Source organism: Molothrus ater, chromosome 3, assembly GCF_012460135.2.
Source record: "Molothrus ater isolate BHLD 08-10-18 breed brown headed cowbird chromosome 3, BPBGC_Mater_1.1, whole genome shotgun sequence".
Taxonomy (NCBI): domain Eukaryota; kingdom Metazoa; phylum Chordata; class Aves; order Passeriformes; family Icteridae; genus Molothrus; species Molothrus ater.
Genome location: NC_050480.2, coordinates 41,371,180 through 41,391,653, shown reverse-complemented (window position 1 = coordinate 41,391,653; position 20,474 = coordinate 41,371,180). Strand labels below are relative to the sequence as shown.

The following is a 20,474-nucleotide window of genomic DNA, read 5'->3' as shown; positions in this document are numbered from 1 at the left end:
GCAGTATTTGCAGAAAAGGCTTTTTTGTGTGTTTCCCTAGAGAACTGACTTCAGTTACTTATTCCCTTATCCTGCTCCAACCATTCATGGCTGCTTACCTGTGACTCTGTGGGGCCCACTGTGGGGTTTTTGAAATCATTCAGGCATTGAAAGTACTCAAATAAGCAGGCAGAGAATGCTGTACCTGGAAGTGGTTCTGTTATCACAGGACTTAATTTCTAGCAGGGTAGTTTGAAGGCCTGGTCTGTGTTGTGAAAAAGCAAACTGTCTCAAGTCACTGTAGTACAGCTTGACTGATTGTGTTGAAAACTGTCCTATGGTTTCTTGGGGCTTCAAGCTTTCTGAAGAGTTGAAGAGAGTTTTGCACATAAGTTGGTAATAGTTCAGGTCCTACAAAAGCACGGACAGCCATACAGTTATAGCCAAGAGCTCTCAGGAACATTAATGAGCTCACAGCACAGAGTGGCACAGCACTGAAGGCAACACAGTGCTTGAGCATATCCTGCACAGCTGCATTAATAAACAGCATCTTTCTGGTAAGATCCATGAAACCAGTCATTAGAACACCTGGAGAGACACTGATGTAGAGAGAAGACTGAAGATTAAGGTCACTCAGGATGTGCAAATGGGGCAGTATCAAAGCCAGCCAAAACTTAATTTTGTCTGGAATGAAACACCAACTTAGAAATGAGACCATTGTTTACATTTGGGCTAGTTTCAGATAAAAGCTGTTTGAAATAATGTGTAAGTCATAGAGAGGTTATTATTCCTGGAAATTTCCTGAAGGAAAAAAAAAGTTTATTTTTAGCTCTGAGCCTATTAGGCTTCAAGCATCGTTCAGAAGGAAGATTATGTATGTGCTGACTCCAGTTGGAAGGGCTTTGACGTTTTACAGGAACACTAATATAGTGAGGCTGTCACAGCTGGTAAAATACAAAGGTAGTAATTTAAAGAAATTCTAGAAGCTAAGCAGGGATCTATTGTTTCAGTCAAGTGCAGCTATTTAAGACTTACCTATATGCCATCTGTTGAACATAAGGCAACACATACTCAAACACAAGCTTCTTTAACCAGTTGTCTCTTTTGCTTTAACATGTTGGAAATATTCAAGGTGGACATTGCCAAGGGTGTGACTGCTGGTAAGCAAGCCAGAGCACTGCTAAGATTCTCTCAAAACAACATGTCACTTAGAGCAGTGCATCTGCTATTAAAAAATCTGTTAAATAAAAAAAGTCATTCAATGTATTTCATTCTACCAAGCTGGGTAATTTTAAAATTTATTAAGACAGTTCCCATAGTTGTATAAACAGGGTTTATTGTACATGTGGAGTTGAAGAAGGAAAGAGAAGAAAGGTATATATTATATATATATGTACAGTGAGCCATTTTAATTAATAAATTTATTCTATCTTGCTTAATACTGGAAAGAGGGAATGTGTCTGGCACCAAAGAAATTTAAAATTGAAAAAATTTAAAAGCTAAAGTTCTGAAAATTATAAAAACCATGGTCTTATGGAAGGAACTTAAAACATATATACATGGCAGTTAAAGTGGTTTATACTGAGTGACACAGTTGCATTTGTCTTTAAACCAACTTACAGATTTTTCTATTAATAGAACTGGCATTAAAACTATTTAAAAGCTAGAATATAAATAAAAGTTGGAGGGGCTGCTCCAGGAACAGCCCAGTAAAGCAACTCACAGTAACTCAGTAGACATATTCAAGAAAACAGTTCCCCTTGAGCATCAGGGAAGTAGGCACTAACTGGGAAATAGTCCAAGTCCTGGTGTTGCAGTTGCACTGGAAGTCCGTTTCTTGTTACTGCTGTGCCATACACAATACCTTTTAAAATATACCCCTGATTTCTCTGAAACGTGTAGAAACTGTTACGTTGTCTTTCTGAATCCCTTTAAAATAGGATAGATGTTTTCAAATGCTTCATAGATTTCTGCTCGTACTTTAGCACCTGCAAAAAGAGAAGGTATTCAATTAGTTTGTACCTTTCGCCAAATACTTAATTTTAGCTTTTAGAATGTGTATGTGAATGCAAGTCTATATAAAACCTACATGTATCCATAAATCCCCATTTTTACAATCCTTTTTAACACATTTCATAGAGAGCTTACATTACCACCTTCTCTGCCTTCTCTGTTTAATCTGACAACTGCTAAAACTTTCACTAGCATCTCTGCCACGATGCTATGTTGCAAATGAATTTTCATATACATGATTTCCACAAGAGACCCAACAACAAAGCACAGCCCTGTATGATGTTTGTGCAGAAAGGCCTAACTGGTGGAGCTTGTTTTGAGAGTGTGAGTATCAGGGGGAGGAAGGTCTGGCAATGGAGACCACTGCAGAGAATTGCATTTCCCCACACTGCAGGGACGTGATCCTTCTTTTGTCTGTGGGGCTTGCGGGTTTCTTCTTCCTAGTAAGACACAGCATGAGAAAAAATGGAGGGAGTAGGTTGAGCACCAGAGGTTGAGGATGTCCTAGAGCTCAAGTATCTCCCCTTCTTTGGCTGCTGTATCATAGAGCATGGCAGCAGCCTGCAACCAAGCTGCCAAAGAAAAGCTAGCTCAGTCACATGCTCAGCCACAGAAACAGTCTTTCAGATTTTGCCAGAAAGATCTTACGTTCTTACAGCTTTTTGGGCACCTGCACACCTGACTAGGGTTCATGATGATTGTTCCTTTGATCTAGCCAAATGTGCTGTTGCTTTGTGCATTCCCATCTGTTAAGGAACATGGTGCTGGTAGCTGTGTGTGCAGTGGCAGTGCTGAGCTGCAGGTTGAGCTCTGGGTGAAGCACACCCAGACAAGAGGCCTGAACTGCTGAATCTTTGCATAACAAAGCCTGGTGCTGAGCCCTCAAGAAAACCTGGTCTGACTGTGTGAGTGGAGTGTGTAGGGAGTCAAGCAGGACACCTGCTGGATTTGCTGAAGCTGCCCACTCCAAACAGGCTTTGGTCCTGCTGCAGCTGGTGTGGCTCTGACTGCCAGAGTGGCTGCTGGATGGCTGCACAGGGAAGTTTCCTTAACACTCCATCCATGGAATACTCTATTAAGTCTCCTTTCTCAGTACTGTCATCTCTAAAGGAAAATACCTGGCAGCTTATGTATCCCTGTCTGTTCTCTGTCATACAGTCTGAATCTCACCTCTTGGAGTAAGATACTGTCTTCACTTACCAGTTAAAACCACTTTTCCTGAAACAAAAATAAGCAGAACAATTCTTGGCTTAATCATTCTGTAGATTAGGCCAGGAAACAATTCCGGCTCGTAGCTGTAAGAGAAGAGAGAGTATTTAAATGTGCTTGCAGACCCATGTTCCACCCCATCTTCAGGGCCCAGTCTAGGACTGGCAGAGCAGATGTAGACTTCCCTGAAACTTGGGGAGGGCAGCAATGTGAATCTGTCAAAACCAAATTTTGACAGGTTCACATTGGGCAGCCTCAGTTACACCTGAGGCAGTGCAGAGATGGGAACAACGATGCAGGTTTCCCTGTGGTGCAAGGGAATAATCTAAACAGATGTCACCTTCTAAGATAGTATGCAACAAGAATGAAACATAAGCAAGCCTTTTTTTACCTGCTGAACTGCTGGTGTGTGAGTACCAATCCTTCCAGTCTGATGGGAAATTTCACATCACAGCTGCCCACCATATTCTGAATTTTAAAATCCAAAAATTTTGCAGGAAAACCCAGTTTCTGAACAACTCTTGCATACTTCCTTGCAGCCAGTCTGGATTGTTCCTCACTGAAGTGAGAAAAGGATATCTGTATTACCTCCTCAGTTAAGTATTACTTCAAGCAAACAGCATTAAACCCCAAATACCTAACTGGGGAAAAAAGTCTGTGTGGAGGGAGAGGGGAGTTCACATGCGAAATTTTTACATCCAAAATTAACAACTACCACTGACTGATTTTCATGCTAATTTTGATAATAGGCTCCTGGACACCATTAGTGTTGCACTCACTGTTCATGACACAAAACAGTAAATTATAAATCCATACCTTTTACATTTTAAAATATTGACCAGAGTCCCTCTAATGGGACTGTTACTTAAGATTAAGTACTTAAGATTAGATTGTTACTTAAGATTTCACTGTAGAACAACCTTGAACTACTACTGCTAGAAAATACAGATTTATATAAAAATCTGTCAACTGGCAAAATCTTCTGTTTGATTCAGCCCAGGCATTCAAACATGGGTTTAATACAACTGCACAGCCTTACCCACTGTTGCAGAATTCAGTTTGCTTCAGGTTTGTAAACAGCTGAGAATCTGTTGCCAATGCAGAGTAAGACAACTTGAATTTCAAGTATCACCAGGCAGAGAAAATGTTCCCCTGTACAGATCTATTCATTCATCTCTGCTCATTAGTTTATTCCTTCTGGATTCCTAGCAGACTTCTTTGGAGCAGAATTTCTCTCCTGCCCACCAGAGTTACGCTTATGTTTAGTTTTCAATTCTTGTCCTTCAATGGTCATGTTAAGAACAGATCAGACCACAGGAACTTGAGATCTGGAGCTCTAGTCCTGTGATGAATGAATCTATTCAAATATAAAATTCTTCTCTCACCATCCTTACAATTTAAGCAGTTCCAATGCATAGTTGCTGAATTTTTTTAATTATTAGAAAAAGCAGGTAACTGCAAGGCCAAAAAATGACTATAATAACCTCTGCAAACCAGTTTATGAGACTGAATGAAAGCACTTCAGAAACAGAAGTACCATTTCCCCACAAATTGGGAAGTCTCTTCAATCATAAACAGGCATTTTCTGTAGAAATGTGTATAATCTGAGATAACTGTGAAACAAGATTAGTTGTACCTGTACAACTTTGATGTGTCTATATAAACAAGCATCATGGTACAAAAGAAAAGACAGCCTGAGTTAGCTTGCTCATAATGCCTAAACATACCTTTTTGCTCCTGTGCACACCATTTTTCCAGAGCTGAATATCAGTGCAGTAGTACGTGGTTCTCTTATTCTCATAATAACAGCAGCAAAACGCTGAAGTGTGAGCATTGAGACTGTTAGTGACATACTGCTGTCATCATTACATTAAAACCAAATCTGCATCATCGAAGTTACACTGCAGTGCAAGGAAAACTAAACTCAAACATACTTACAGATCACTCAAAGTTTACTTGAAATGCTTAAACCATAAGTACCTTCAAGCACATACACAGAGAGGTAGAGCCAGGCAGGAAGGATATTTACCACTGCATTCCTGTTTATCTCTCATTACTATATATATATGCATATAATATATATATATATATAAACATATGTATGTAACATATAAATAACACTAAGATTGGCATCAGAGCAATAGAAACAATTTTTAAAAAATTCCTCCATATGTGTTGGAATTTTATCTTATAAGTAGGATGGAAGACTATCCAAAAAAATGGATTACAGTGTTACTATACCAGCAAACAGAACAGCTGGAGATCAAAGTCCTGTGTAAACAGAAGTCAGCTCAGCTACCACTGTAGGACACAGCAGCCTCATTAGCTCTAGCTTTTCATTCTCAGCAAGCATTTCCAAATATTCTTAAATTCCTTGAGGCAAGAGATACTGGAAACTGAGGTGGGCGCACACACACACACACACACACACAAAAACTCCTGTTTGTTATATTTAACTCAGAACAGCTCACCCTGCAGTCCCATGAATTGTTCTGCTGATATAACCAAGGCGGTAGCGTGGGTTACCCAACAGCACATTTGTCAAAATATGACTTAAATAATATAGCCAAGCAACATCTTTCTTTGATAGATGAATCTACTGACTAAATGTCAGGAGCGTGTTACATAACCCTTCTATCCCTCTGCCATGGAAAACAGCGTTTGATATTGATTATTCTAGCCTACAAATTTTACACAGCCACCTACCCCCTAAATTAGGAATTACCAAGGCATGCTCAAATTTTTGCTGCGCTAATACCTTACTCACAATTATGTAACAGCATCACTGGTATAAACTTACAGTAAGAGTCATTTATCAAATATGCCTGCATGTGTGCTTTAACCTTTAAGAGCAGAGTTCACGTCAACTGTAGCAAAATACTAAATGCTAAAACAAGAAAACCACACACACTCCAGGAAAACTGAAGCCTTCCCAAGACAAGCCAATTCAACTATGTAAAATCTAAACTTTTATTAGTGTCCAGCTACTGTTGTTGCAAAGATAACATTTTCAAGAGGAGCCACCCAAAAGAAACATGAAGCAACATTTTTTTTTTCATTTAATGCTCCAGGTCCTTTGCTGTTGTTCAGATTTCCCAAACTAAAAAGATGCCACTTATTTAGAACCCTACTACTATTAAGAAGCAGCAGGCAACTTTGAAGTCAGTATGCAAAAAATCAATTTAATTGGTTTTGTTTTGATCCATTTTAATGTTCCATCAAGTTAGCCATCAGAAGCAATGAGATGGCAGAAGTACTGGAGGAGAACATGAGAGAACAGAGGGTAGTGAGACTATGAAAAATAAGTGAATGCCCTGTGACCGTAAGAATTCCAGAGGAGCAGCTAGGTGGAGGAAACCACAGCTCTGGCAGAAGTCCAGGATTTTAACTCTTCTTTCCTTTCTCCTTGTTCGGAGATAGGGAAAAAGACTTCATCATCAGACATTTCACAGTAATAAGCAAAAAGAGCTCACTGAGCACTACAAACAAATATGCCCATATGAACAGCAGCAGAGGGCACCTCCACCACAAAAAGCTTGGCCAGTGTACTACGCTCTTGATTAGGTTTTTTCTAAATCTAACAACTTACAACCTGGTGCACATCACAGCTACCTCAGCATAAAAATGCTTTTTACTAATTTGAATGTCCTAAGTTTATTAAGATTTCCCTTTTAACTACAGTATAAAACTCATATATAGCAGGTAGGTTTTTCAGTCTATTGCAGCAGCCTGCAGCCACAACCTGTGCCTTTAATTTATCTGTTATAGGATGAACCCTTAATACATTTCTCTTACCTTAGGATTATATTCAGCATTTCGGGCACGAAGCGCAATAGTTTTTAGGTCAAGTTTGCAACCAAGATTCACTGTGGACACAATATTCCTAAAGACAGACCAGAGAAATATATTTAAAAAAACAATAAGGAATTAATGTGTCTTCCTCATTTTTAACCAAGCCTAATCAATTTTTTAAATTATTTTGTTTCTCCAAGCAAGTTTGAATGGCATCTTTCCTACTAACAGGAGCACTGAGCAGTGTTTTGGCTCAGGAACGTCCTTTTGTAGGGCAGAAGCTCCTAAGGCATAATTGCTGATTCCTCCTTATCTGTCAGCTATTATGAAAAGTGTCCCATGAGAAGAACCTCTATTTCAGTTTGGGAGGAAAAATTACTGATGCTGAGAGCCCTCACCACAATCAGGGAAGCTGCTGGAAACAGGAGAAAATGATATAGTACCATCTGAAATTTTCCTTGCTATGCCCTTCAAGGAAGAGGGTGCAAAACTAGTGGGAATGACCCAGGAGGTAAATGCATTGCCAGGAGATGGGACAGTAGGTCTCCAGAAAGTTTTAAAAAGTTACTAGATAAACAATTTTGTTTTCTGGGAAAACCCGGAAATATAAAGGTCCTCAGTGAGGAGAAAAATTAAGAAAAATATGAGAAACTACTCTTTCAATTTATGGTATCAACCATTTCTCGTTGTCCCAGCCAAAAATTTCTGAAATAGTCTCTTTAAAACTGAAGTTCACTGAAAATACTTCCATACCTAGTTCTAGGGTTCTTCCAACTAGTTCTAGGGTTTTTTACGTTCTCACAAACTCAGTGTTAGGCAAGCACTGGAAAAGGAAACATCTTGAACTCCTAAACTGCAAGGAGTTAAAAATTATGACGGTGTTAAATGAAGACATATAACCCTCCACTGGTTTGCTCCAAAGATGTACCATTGACAAATCACTAAGAAACTGTTTATATTACTAAGTGGTTTAGTAATGAAGCTAAGCTAAAAATAAAAGTAAAAATTACTCATATTGCTACAGGAGACATAAATTCTCAGGACCTCCCTTCCCACCAAAATGCAGTACCTAATTCCTGATATGAATTTGGTCCTAAGTCTTTCTTTAAAGGGCTACCTGAGAAAGGACATGATGCACTGACACATGGGCACTCACTGTAGTTGTGGCACTATGCCAGAGCTCTCTGATGCCGGTGTTGCAGGAGTTATTGGAGTCATTGGAGTCATTGGAGAGGAGTACAGAGGTGTGGTTCCTGGTAAAGGGGCTGTGGTAAGAGTCTGTGAATGGAAGAGCTGGGGGGTTTGACCAGATGTTCCCTGTGTGGCTTGCTGTGACGTGGATTGCTGTGCTGCTTGCTGCTGCTGCTGCTGCCGCTGCTGCTCCTCCAGTATGGACAGACTGTTGGTGCTCTGGACAGGCTGCGGTGTCAGTCCTGTGCCATACGGCATCATCGGGCTGAAAATTGGAATTCCTGGAGTCATTGCACCCTGCAGAAGAAAACATGACATGAAAACCACAGATCATGATGACTCCATTTTGTTTTTAGAGACAAAGTTTTCAGGAGGAATCAAAAATTAATCTATGTTAGCTGAGTTGCTCGTATCAAACCTGAAGCATATAGTAGTAAATAATTAAAATCAGAAAATCCTTGGAAATGCAGGTGTTCTATAGAATAAAGTACTACCCAAAGGAATCTAGAGAACATGACATACTTCTCACACTACCTTGCAAGCATGTCTCAGCTCTGACCCACAATTTAACTTGAAACTGTCTGAACACCAACTGTGCTCACTGTACTCACTGCATTCATAGCCCAGCAACAATCCATTATGTGCATAGTTTAAGGAGCAACCACCAAAATTAAATTAATTTTTCCAACTTGTCAGTCATGTTTCAACTTAAGAGGAATCCCATTAAGAAATCCCACATATATTCCATGTATAAGAAACCACATGTTTCTTATACTTCTGAATATAGACATCAATGGTTTCAAAATTCTGCTTTATACTAGAATTATTCAATCCCTAGCAGATCATAGTTACATTTTAAATAATTTGTTTTTACCTGAGGGGAGGCTAAGCCTTGAGCGTAGGGTGGCAAACTGTTGTTCTGATCCATGATTCCAGTTATTTCTTTGGTGAGGCCAGAAGTATTTCCTTCAATTAATTTAAATAAACTTCAAATCCTAGAGGTTTTTAAACCGTTTAAAACATTCCAGCGAAGTAGATTTTAAAGCCAAGCTGTAAGTGTTAGGAAAACATCAGCTTCAGAGAAATATGAGTCTACAACACTAACCAAAGCCTGGAAAGAAAAAAAAGGAATATCCTGAGAATAATATCTAAACACAAACCCAAAAGCAAGCCTATCAGCTGCTGACTCAGACAAGAGACACCCACGTACAAATACATATAAGAACATTCACGCGTACATACACACGCATGCACAATCCATAAAAATAACCTTTTTCAGGCACACTCCATAGAAACTTTGCAGTATGAGTCTGCTGAAGTCCCTGGCAGGTCACCTGACTCACATGGGCAGGCCTCTGGCTAACCAAACCCTCCTGCACAAACAGCTCAAGCTGCTGATGCTCATTCTACTCCAAGCTTCCTTTAGCTGCAAAAGCACTGATTTTTTAAAGAATTTAATTCCCTTGGCTACTGATTGACATTGCTTGTAAGCCTCTTCCTGGCCATTTTAAGACTTGGGCTTTCAAAAATTACGTTTTTTCTTCTATGAGAAAAGCATCGCAGCTCAAATCACAGCTAGGAAAACCTCTTCCATCCAATTCCATAAAACAAAGCACTAACAGATTTCAAACTGTAATGACACGCAGGGAAAAAAGAAATAGGTTAAAACAAATTTTAAGTACACAAGTGAAACATAAAATGATCTTCTTTCATTTTTTAACTATACTTCTGTTGCTGCGTTATGAAAATAAACAACAGAACTGGAGAATTTATATGTTATGATACCAATGATATAAAATATTATCCCATTAATTTCTAAGCTTCTTAATTATTGCTAAGAAATACTCAAGGTCATTACTGGGCCAGAGGTAGGCTACCTGAAAATCTGAAGACAGCCTATTCAGCCTCTCTTTTTTTTAAGATATGAGAGCTTAGAACTACAATAATATTTACACTGTAGCTAGAAATACCTGCATTTTTCCACCCATGACCATAAGACATTATCATCTTTACCGTCACCAAAGGTATCAAGCAGAGCACCCAGGTTCTACAAAGTGGGTACATTAGAGGCCTAAACATTATCCTGGAAGAAACAAAGTCAACTCCTCGACAGCCCAGATATTTAATTAGGAGGCTGGATACCAGGCATGCCAAAACCTGCACCCAGGGCACCGACTACGCAGAGTTCCCTCCTCTACCCGCTTAACGCGGCTTGCTCCGATCTCCACTACAAACGCCGGGCGACGTTTCGGTCCAGGGAACAGAGTCCAGCAGCCGGAGACAGCCCGGAGGAGGCCCCGACCCACCCCCGAGGGCCCTTTCGGGCTCGCCCCCCGCCACACGGCAGCGCTCGGCGTGCGGCCACAGCCTGCCCGCGGCCCCCCCGGCCCTCCTCGCTGCCCACCCAGCGGCCCCGGCCCCGCGCAGCCGCCGCCCGCCCTCACAGGGTCCCGCCGCTGCCCGCGCCCATCCCGCGCCCGGCGCCCCCTGCTCGCGGCGGGGGAGAGAAAGGCGGCCGCCGCCTCCGCGCCGCGGGAGTCCCTCCCAGCTCCCCCGGCCGCGGCTCAGGCCGCCCCGGAGGTGCGGAGCGAGCTCGGCCCGCGCAAGTCTCCGCCCTCCAGGCCCGGCCTGCCCCGCACCATCGCGCCCCAGCGGCCCGGCCGCGGGCAGGGGCGAGCGGCGGCCGCGGGGGAGCGGCGGGCACTCGGTACCTGGCGCTCGCTCCGCTCCCGCCGCGCTCCGCGCCCGCCGGAGCCCGGCCGCGCCCCGCCCCCGCGCCACCGGCGCGCCCGGCGCGTCACTTCCCGCCGCCAGCGGGACAGGAGCCTTGGCAGGGAGGAGCCTTCGGAAATCAAACAAGGGCAAATGCAGGGTCCTGCACCTGCAACGGCGTAACCACATGCACAGTACAGGCTGGGGCCAGCCCGCTGGGAAGCAGCTCTGTGGAGAAGGACCTGGGGCTCCTGGTGCAAACAGGCTGTCCATGAGCCAGCAGTGTCCTTGTGGCCAAGAAGGCCAGTGCTATCCTGGATGCATTAGGAAGTGCATTGCCAGCAGGTCAATCCTGCCCCTCTACTCAGCCCTGCTGAGGCACATCTGGAGTGCTGTGTCCTATTCTGGGCTCCTCAGGGCAGGAGAGATATGGAGCTCCTGGAGCAGATGCAGCAGAGGACTACAGAGATGATTAAGGGATTAGAGCATCTAATTATGAGGAAAGTCTTAGGGACCTGGGCCTGGTCAGCCTCAAGAAGGGACAACTGAAAGGGGACCTCACAAATGTGAATAAGTATCTAAAGGGTGGATGTGAAGAGGATTCATCCAGACTTATCTTGATGGTGCCAAGCAATAGGACAAGAGGCAATTGGCAGATACTGATGCACAGGAAGTTTCACCTGGATATGAGGAAGAACTTTTTTACGGTGCAGGTGACCGAGCACTGGAACAGATTGTCCTGAGAGGTTGTGGAGTCTCCCTCACTGGAGATGTTCAAGAACCATCTGGACACAACCCTGTGCCAGGTGCTCTAGGATGACCCTGCTTGAGCAGAAAGGTTGCCCCACATACCCCCCTGTGGTCCCTTCCAGATCCTGTGAATCTGTGGGGGTCCCTGGCAGTGCACCAGGTCGTAACAGAAGCTGTGGTTCCTCACACTGAAGCTGTACAGAGTTCCACACTGCTGTACTGCAGATCTCGCTGCTGTGTCTGCACAGTGCCCATGGAGACTGCAGCCACCACGGCTGTGTTTCCCAAGCAGGGCAGCGCACTTCTCCTCAGGAGCACCATGTGTCCCCTGCATCTCACTGTCCCCACCCTGTACTCCCCTAGTGCCTCTTCGAGCTTCTATCCAAGCCCTTCCCACTTGTTTCCACTCGTGGCAGGGTGCCTGGCACCACACCCCATGGGGCCCACCTCAAGGACCTGGTGAGACCCCATCTGGAGTACTGTGTCCAGCTCATGAAAGACCTGGAGCTGTTGGAACAAGTCCAGAAGAGCCACAAAGATGCTTAGAGGGATGAAGCACAAGGAAAGTCTGAGATAATTTTGATTATTCAGCCTGGATAAGGGAAGGCTTCAGGGTGACCTACTAGAAAGGTGGAGATGGACTTTTCACAAGAGCGTGTAGTGACAGGACGAGGGGGAATGGCCTCAAACTGAAAGAGAGATGGTTTCGATTAGATATTAGGAGTAAGTTCTTTGCTTGAGGGTGGTGCGGTACTGGCGCAGGTTGCCCCGGGAAGTTGTGGGTGCCCATCCCTGTAAGTGTTTAATGCAGGATGGAGCTCCGAGCGCCTTGGTCCAGTGAAAGGTGTCCCTGCCCGTGACAGGACTAGATGATCTTTAAGGTCTCTTCCTACTCCAACCAGCCGATGATTCTATGATTCCCGACTCTTGCTCTTCACGGCGGTTCCAAAGGCGCTCTCCCCTGCAGAGCAGGAGCCACGCTGCTGCCCAAACACGAGCGGTGCGTGATGGCCTCACCACTGAGCAGCCTGCGCGTTCCCACCAGCGGGCACGCAGGCGACGGGCCAGCGCCGACCCGGCTCTTGTCCAGGCGCTGCCCCGGGCCCCAGGCAACACCCCCTGCTGCAGGCGGGTTCCGCTCCACAGCGGCACCGCCGCCCTCCGGCCAGGCCCCGGCGCTCGCCGCCCGGCAGAGCAGCGAGAGGAGGCGGTGCTGCCCTGCCCTGCCCTCCCCGAGAGGCTCCGCTTCCGCCTCCGGTGCCGCCATTTCGCCGTGAGACAGCAGCGATCGGGCGGCCGCGATGCTGTCCACCGCGGGATGCGGGCCCTCCCGGCCCGAGACGGGCTGCGGGCTGGAGGCGCCCGTGCAGCACTACCGCTTCTCGCCGTACACCTTCAACGGAGGGTGAGGGCCCGGGCGGGACGGGGCACCCTCGGCCCGGGGCATGGGGCCCAGGGGACAGCGGCGCCGGGGCTGGGGCTCGCTTACTCCTTCCTCGCCTTACTCCTGTTTCTCCTCGGTGCTCGGTGCGGGTTTATCTCCCCTCACGGTCTCCTCTTTGTAGGGAGAGAGCGGCAGCACAAGGAGCAGCTGGGCTCGGGCTTGCCTTGAGGCCTTGCAGCCTTTCAGGGTGTTCTTGCCTGTCCGTGTGGCTTTTGGAACACTCGGGCTCCCTAAACTTCGACTGGTCTTAAAGTACGCATCTGTTGTTACCGGCAGGGTTGTTTCTTTATAGTGGCTTAGGAAACCCAGGTAATGGTCCTATTACAGAATCACAGAGTTGTTAGGGCTGGATGAGTTAGGAGATCATCCAGTCCAACCCCCCTGCTAAGGCAGGGTCACCTCGAGCAAGTGACACCAGAACACGTCCAGGTGGGTTTTGAATGTCTTCAGAGAAGGAGACTCCACGACTTCCCTGGGCAGCCTGTTCCAGTGCTCTGCCACCCTCCACGTTAAGAATTTCTTCCACTTGTTGAGGTGGAACTTCTTGTGTTGTAGTTTATGGCCTTTGCTGTTTACCGTGCTGCTAGTAAACGTTTTACTGGGTTGGATGCTACCTTGCTGTAACTCTTAAAGGCTGGTGATGTTTTACGCACCTGAGTTGGTGGCATGATCTGGCCAGGTAGGTTTATTTTTTCTTATGATGGCTATTGCTTTTTAAAGGGCATCTTTGTTACTTAATGGTGGTACACCTGTGGTGATCACAATACTAGTTGTTAGGAAGTAATAACACCAGATTTTAAAAGTGACATTTATTTTAGTGTAGTGATACTGTTGCTCAGTACTTTGCTTGTATTAGAAGGATGAGTTATTATCAGGCATATAAAATACCTCATCCATTGGGTCTGGTTCTTGCCTGGTGTGGAGTCTCTGTTTTACCAAGTTTCCATACAGTTTAAATCTGAGTAGAGGGCCACATGCACATATTTTCTTCAGTCTGTCTATTGCCTTCTTCCCTTGGTGTTGAGTAGGGATGTGCATAGTGGGAAGCATAGCAAAGAGTGTAAGATACTTGACAAAACATGAGCCTGTGTGTAGAATTACTATCTAGTTTGTTTCTGTGTTGTCTAAGAAGATGCTTGTGCTGAAGGCCATGATTTATCAATACTCTTTTTTTAAGGACTGTGCTGGCGATTGCTGGAGAAGACTTTTGTATCGTTGCCTCTGACACACGTCTGAGTGAAGGCTACTCCATTCACTCCCGGGACAGCCCAAAATGCTACAAGCTGTAAGTCCAGATCTGCAAGGATTCAAAAAGATGGAAAATCTTTTGTACTGCTGACTATGTCACCTGCTTCCTACTTTAAGCAGAATTCTTAGAAGAAAAAGCCCAGTAACAAAGTAGATTTTGGACTCGTGGTGACCTTTGCTGTAATGCAAGATGTGATGTGATGTTCTAAATATAGCCAGATTTCTTGTTTCATGCTCTTGAAGTTAAGAGAGAACAGAACATTTTTCGCATGATACAAACCTTAACATGGAGTTTTTTGGCTGGATAATCAGAAGAATTTTTAATTTAACTGTAGCTAAACTTAATCCTATGATAACTCATTCTGTTTCATCAGGAGATCTGGCGATGGTACACAACTGTGCCCACTGCTGCCAGTTGTACTGTATCTCTCTGGTTAATTACCTGGCACTTTAGAGGGGTTTGTTTTAGGGGAGGTAAACCTATGAGTCATTCCATAATTGAACTTTCTATGTTCATTTTAGGCTTAGGTTAACTCACCTGGGTAGAATCTCCTTAGTTTACACCTACATTATACTTATGTTCATTTTACTGCAGCAGGTGCTTGTCTTATAGGCTGTCATCAACTACATAAACATTTTTTTTTTTTTATCAGGGTTATTGTTTCTTTTTCTGAATTGATGACGTGAAATCAAAATAACTTGGTTTCTCCTGTCTAACTTGTTACTGCTATATGTTTGACTTTGATACTGTCCAGATGGAGATTAGTCTGGTACAGGATACATACTGCACATGGTGGCTTTGTGTAATTCTAGTGACAGGCTGAGAGAAGATTTTGTTTTAAGATGTTTTCTGAATGACTACTTTGGGTTGGTCAGTGTGTGTTAATGTTTCTAGACTCTTTTCTATTTCCTAGAATTAAAATTTCAAGTGTGTGTTTCCATGGTTAGTGTTCATAAAACATTTCAAAACTGAGCAGAGAGCCAAGCTTCTGTAGTGCATCTGCAGCCACATAACTTCTGTTTGTGCTGACAGAAGCCATCAAAGCCATAAATGTCACATAACCATTGTACAAGCTTAATGCAGCCCTCTGGAAAAAAACTGAAAATACATTTGGTGTTTTCATAATAACCTACTGTATAAGAAATTACTGTAGTTCATGCTAAGTCTAAAATTGCAACAAAATGTTATGTTTTTCAGAACAGAACAAACTGTCATTGGATGCACTGGGTTCCATGGAGACTGCCTTACCCTTACTAAAATTATTGAAGCCAGATTGAAGGTAACTACGAATCTTACTGCATTTAGAAACTTAGATTCTTAATATTATATTTGAGACCAATAATATGACATGTTTTAACTATAACTTCTGCTGTTTTTTTCCGAGTGTTTGTATCATAACTGTTTTGCTAGTGAAAGATCTGGCAGGGAAGATTGGTGATGTGTTCTCATTAAGTGTGACACCACAAATGTATAGAGTGGAAGAGCTGGAAAGGATATTGTAAATGAGGCAACACCTACTAATTACACAAATTTAGAGATATGTTAATCTTTGGCTTGTAAAGAGGCTTTACCTTTTAGACCAGCATGTTTTCACTAATTGTCCTGGTTAATAATTTTGCTTAGTGTCAGATTCTTCTGTATTGAGGTTACAGAAAATGTAATTCTAGTTGAATGTCAGCTTTAGTGTTTGACTTTCTTCTTGGATGTGCTCTACCACTGGCAGATGTACAAGCATTCCAACAACAAGACCATGACTACAGGGGCTATTGCAGCAATGCTGTCTACAATCCTGTACTCTCGACGTTTCTTTCCCTACTATGTTTACAATATAATTGGTGGACTTGATGAAGAAGGTAAGACTTCAAACAGAAAAAGGGAAAAGAGAAGCTGCATTTCTGTGGATGGATAGCTGTTCCTTTACATCTGAGGTGTACTGATTGAATAACGAAGTTTGTGTTGCTATTCCCAACACCCGCCTTTAGCCATTACGGTACTTACACAGATTGAATACAGTGCATCTGGCTCATTTCCTAGTTTTTGTTATTCACTTGATTTTTCCATTTCTGAAGGTCTAAAAGCTATGTTATAATTATTTGATCACAAATAAAATCTCTAAAGTGAAATAATTAATACCTTAGACTGGAAAATTTTACAGTGGTTTTGCTGGATTTTTAAATTGCATCTTTACAGTAGATGTCACCAGTAAAATTGTATATGTTTCATTCAGACCTGTGAGTGTGGTAAAGACTATTTAATATGAAGACTTACTCCAGAGACAGGTTTCTACAAAGTTATTTCAAAGCGTTAACTAACCTCTAATGAAAATCATGAGTTCTACACAGAAGCTGTAGTTTAATCTACAGCTCTTCCAGAACTTACTGGGTCGCTGTCCAGTGATTTGGTTGAGTAGTGTTGTCTGGCTTTGAGATGGAGCTCAGAGGTGGTCTTGTTTGGATAATTTTAGCCATTCCATGCAATTTGTTTGTACCAGTAAGTTATACTGCTTTCCCAGTCTTGCTAAGACATGTCTGTGATTTGTGGGATCTGGCAGGGGATTAGTCTGCCCTGCATAATGGTAAATCTCAGATTATAAGGGTGTTGTAGCAGCTGATAAGAATCAGTGTGCAGGTTTGCTTGCAAGGACTAAATTAGGGTCCAGCAAGATTGATTGTTGATTTGGCTGGCTTTCTCAGGGCTGTTCAGCTCCTGTGCTCTGCTGCCAAGGGCACTGGCCAGTTGATTGAATTGGGTGCAGCCTGTCTGCACAGAAGGGCTGGGCTTGGCCAGCTGCTGCATTCTGACTGGCATGTTCTCATCAAACGCTGATGCTTCAGGGCTACAGTGTGTCTGTGCCTCTGATGTTGGTGCAAGCCAGTAAACTTTGCACCACCTGGTCTGGCTTCAAAGGGAAGTGTGCAAGAGACCAGAGCATCATCCCTGGTCCTGGGAGTTTGATGCAGAGGCATCCAGGTGTGCTTTCTGGAGGTAATTCAAGAAATGTATCATCCAGGAACGATCTCAGCTGCTTGTGTTAGCCTTGGAACCCCTGGGGCTCTTTGTTCAGCACTACACTCTAGCTCATTTTTCTGCTTTGATTACTCTGCATCAACACTTTTTCTGTGGTAAGTAGTGTGGGAAACATTTGTTGAAGCATGATATTGCGGCTTAAATAAAGAAAATAACATTGGATATTGTACCAGGCTGCAGCCATAGTGAGTCTTCTGTAAAAAGCATCATCTGAACATACTCAGTGTTGTTTGGTAAAGGTTTACTGGGATCTGCAATGTTCCAGATACTACTTATCCAGAGAGCTGGTTTTGCTGAAGATGCTTGTCAGTGTTGGGCAGCTTTCTGAATTACATACTAATTCTTTTTTTTTTTTTTTTTCTTCAGGAAAGGGAGCAGTTTATAGCTTTGATCCAGTGGGCTCCTATGAGAGAAGTACTTTTAAAGCAGGTGGATCAGCAAGTGCAATGTTGCAGCCTTTGCTGGATAACCAGGTAAAATAGCTTGTTGGCTTTTGTTTTGGTTTGGTTTTTACTTTATTTCAGTAAAGATTTGTGACATTCAAATTAATGTAGCTTTACTTCTGGAGAATATTACTTTTGAGAGAAGTTTTAAATCTATTACCCAGGTAGGACCTGGTAATCCATACATTTATAAATTATGTGGCTTTACTTTCTCAAGAGAAATCAAAGTTTTGCTTTGGGATCTCTTGAGGTTTTTAATACATTATTTGTATTTGCAGTGCCTGTTTAAAGGCAGAAGTGTTTTAATTGGGGAGTTATGTTTATCCTAGAAGTTGTTTGGAGGGTTTTTTTCTGGGTTTTGGGAGTTTTTTCCTGGCTGACAACATAAATATGCCTGTTACTTAGTATGAGATAATACCAAATTAAGAAGATAGAATTAATTAATACATTTTATCATTTAACATAGCCTTGTTTAAGTCTTCAGTTTTGTACAATTCAGATACCATTTTTAGTAAGAGTGTTCTTACATAAAACTGCTGGAAACTTATTCAGCTAAATCTGTCTGAAATACTTGAATAGTATTTTCATATTTAGCTGAAGCTGTTAATAATTGAATGGGAGAAATACCAAAGCGTGTTTTACAAATTTTAAGTTTTTGACATTGGTGTTGGTATTTAGTCACTTGAACGTGATGCCATCACAGCTTTTGTGCTTAGAAAAGCAGGAAGCATTCTTGATTCTTACCAGATGAGAAAGGAATAGAATATTTCCTTTTTTTTTAAACTTTATTAACTGAAGGAAATATATTCTGCAAAAAACAAGTTGTCATAAATAATTTTTTATTGCTTATGGGTTTCAGGCAAAACATGGGACTCTTCTCCTTTTCCTGTTCTGATGGTTAAGTTGATGCTTATATTTATGAGCTAATTTAATGCTGTTTGGTAGGACCAGATATGCTCCAATATAGACTTAGTTTTGAAGTCTAGGTATCTCAGGGAATATTTGCTTTTAAGAAATGTTCCTAACTACAAGTGACCAGAGAAAAAAAGACTCATGTGCAGTTCTGGTACTGCCAAAGTTGTGAGAAGTTTATGAAGAATTAGATCAGATCCAGATGTTCATTGTGATCTTGTACATGCTGAATGAGCAGGAGGAGCTATGCTGGCTGTATATTGGATCTGCTTCTAGGTAATTTTTCTAAGAGTGTATGTATTGGCAAAGCTCTCAACTGTAAACTGTTTGGAGGAATACTTTGGAGGAATACTTCAGCTTTGGGGTTTTTAAAATAGATGGGTCATTTCTTCTTTTTAATTCATCTAAATCTGTTTTTTCTAGTGCAGAGACTGAATCAGTTTTCATAGATGGATAAAATACACTTTTATCTTTTCATAGATTGGCTTCAAGAACATGCAAAATGTGGAGCATGTACCTCTGACCCTGGAAAAGGCTTTGCAGCTGGTTAAGGATGTCTTCATTTCTGCTGCTGAGAGAGATGTGTACACTGGGGATGCACTAAAGATTTGCATTGTCACAAAAGATGGAATTAAAGAGCAAACTATCCAGTTACGAAAAGACTAATTCAGTTCATGTGTAAGCAAGTTATGTGTGATGTACAATTTACCTGTGTTATGAGGACATTTGTCCAATTAAAATTTTTTCAAGAAGTTCAACAACTGTGGTGCTGTCTTTGTTAGAAGTTGTGTTTTTTAGAAACCAGAGCAGTTTGTGGTGAGGAAGCAGCTTAAAGCTACAAGTCTGTTTCCTTAATCTCATCTTAATCTATCAATCAGGCTAATTCTAGTGGAAGTTTAATCCCCTTCTCACAATCCCATATGCTGAACTATGGGAGGGTATTAAAATTTAGTCTGTGAGCCTAAATTTTAATACCCTCCCATAGTTCAGCATATTCTGATAATCCTTTCAGTTCAGTCTTGATTTACTGAGTAAAGCATTTGCTCTGTTCATGCTGCTTTCTCTGCACTTCATAGCTTGCTTTTTTCCTGTCTTCTTTATTTCTCTTGACATGCTGTCAGCTGACATTATTTCTCTGATGTGCTGTCCTGACATTTGACTTTGTTTATTTGCAAAGACTGTATTGGTCATCTGAAACCAGTATCATCACTGTGTTAGAGGGGAGAATGTTAAATGGAATCTTTCAGAGTTTAGTCCTGGACTCTGCATCTGGGCTCACCTCTGCATGTTTCTGCTAGGTTAATGCCCAGAATTTGAAGCATTGTCCCCTTGTGGCTACTGATGGAAAATAACTTAGAATGGAGATTCCTGAGTGCCTTTTTAATGCCTGGGTCCTTTGTTAGGCCTGTTGCTTGGGAAATTGCATCAAAATTTGGGAAATTGATGTGCTGTATCGCAGTCCTGGATATTGGCTTCAGTATTAGGACCTTTAGAAAAAGAGAGCTGCATCGTCAAGGGCAAGATAGTTTTCTCTTGTCCAAGAGTCTTTTCACAGTCTGTAGCTCTTTAAAAAAGGACATATAAAATATCTCGTTGCTTCAGGTGGCACACTAGTTCCTTAAAAAGAACAATTTTGCTGACATGCTTGACTCTATGGTAACATTGTTATCTCTTGTTTGGATGCGACTGGCTGATTTCAGAGCAGCATTTGGGTGCAGTGCTTTATTCCTGGCTCTGGCTGATCTTGACCAGA

The 20,474-nt window shown here is 42.5% G+C and overlaps 2 protein-coding genes across 2 annotated transcripts; one reads left to right on the top strand and one right to left on the bottom strand.

The window, feature by feature from the left end:
* Positions 1–1,245: 1,245 nt before the first annotated feature.
* On the bottom strand, positions 1,246–10,957 carry TBP (TATA-box binding protein). Its single transcript, XM_036380112.2, has 8 exons — positions 10,896–10,957; positions 9,059–9,295; positions 8,150–8,481; positions 6,997–7,084; positions 4,929–5,020; positions 3,593–3,760; positions 3,193–3,287; positions 1,246–1,967 (listed from the first exon to the last, which is right to left on the bottom strand). Exons 2-8 carry the CDS (start codon positions 9,110–9,112, stop codon positions 1,888–1,890), a joined length of 909 nt encoding a protein of 302 aa, XP_036236005.1. The 5' UTR covers positions 9,113–9,295; positions 10,896–10,957; the 3' UTR covers positions 1,246–1,887.
* A 1,943-nt stretch (positions 10,958–12,900) lies between these two features.
* On the top strand, positions 12,901–19,482 carry PSMB1 (proteasome 20S subunit beta 1). Its single transcript, XM_036380944.2, has 6 exons — positions 12,901–13,051; positions 14,268–14,375; positions 15,537–15,618; positions 16,063–16,192; positions 17,733–17,839; positions 19,202–19,482. Exons 1-6 carry the CDS (start codon positions 12,948–12,950, stop codon positions 19,385–19,387), a joined length of 717 nt encoding a protein of 238 aa, XP_036236837.1. The 5' UTR covers positions 12,901–12,947; the 3' UTR covers positions 19,388–19,482.
* Positions 19,483–20,474: the final 992 nt, after the last annotated feature.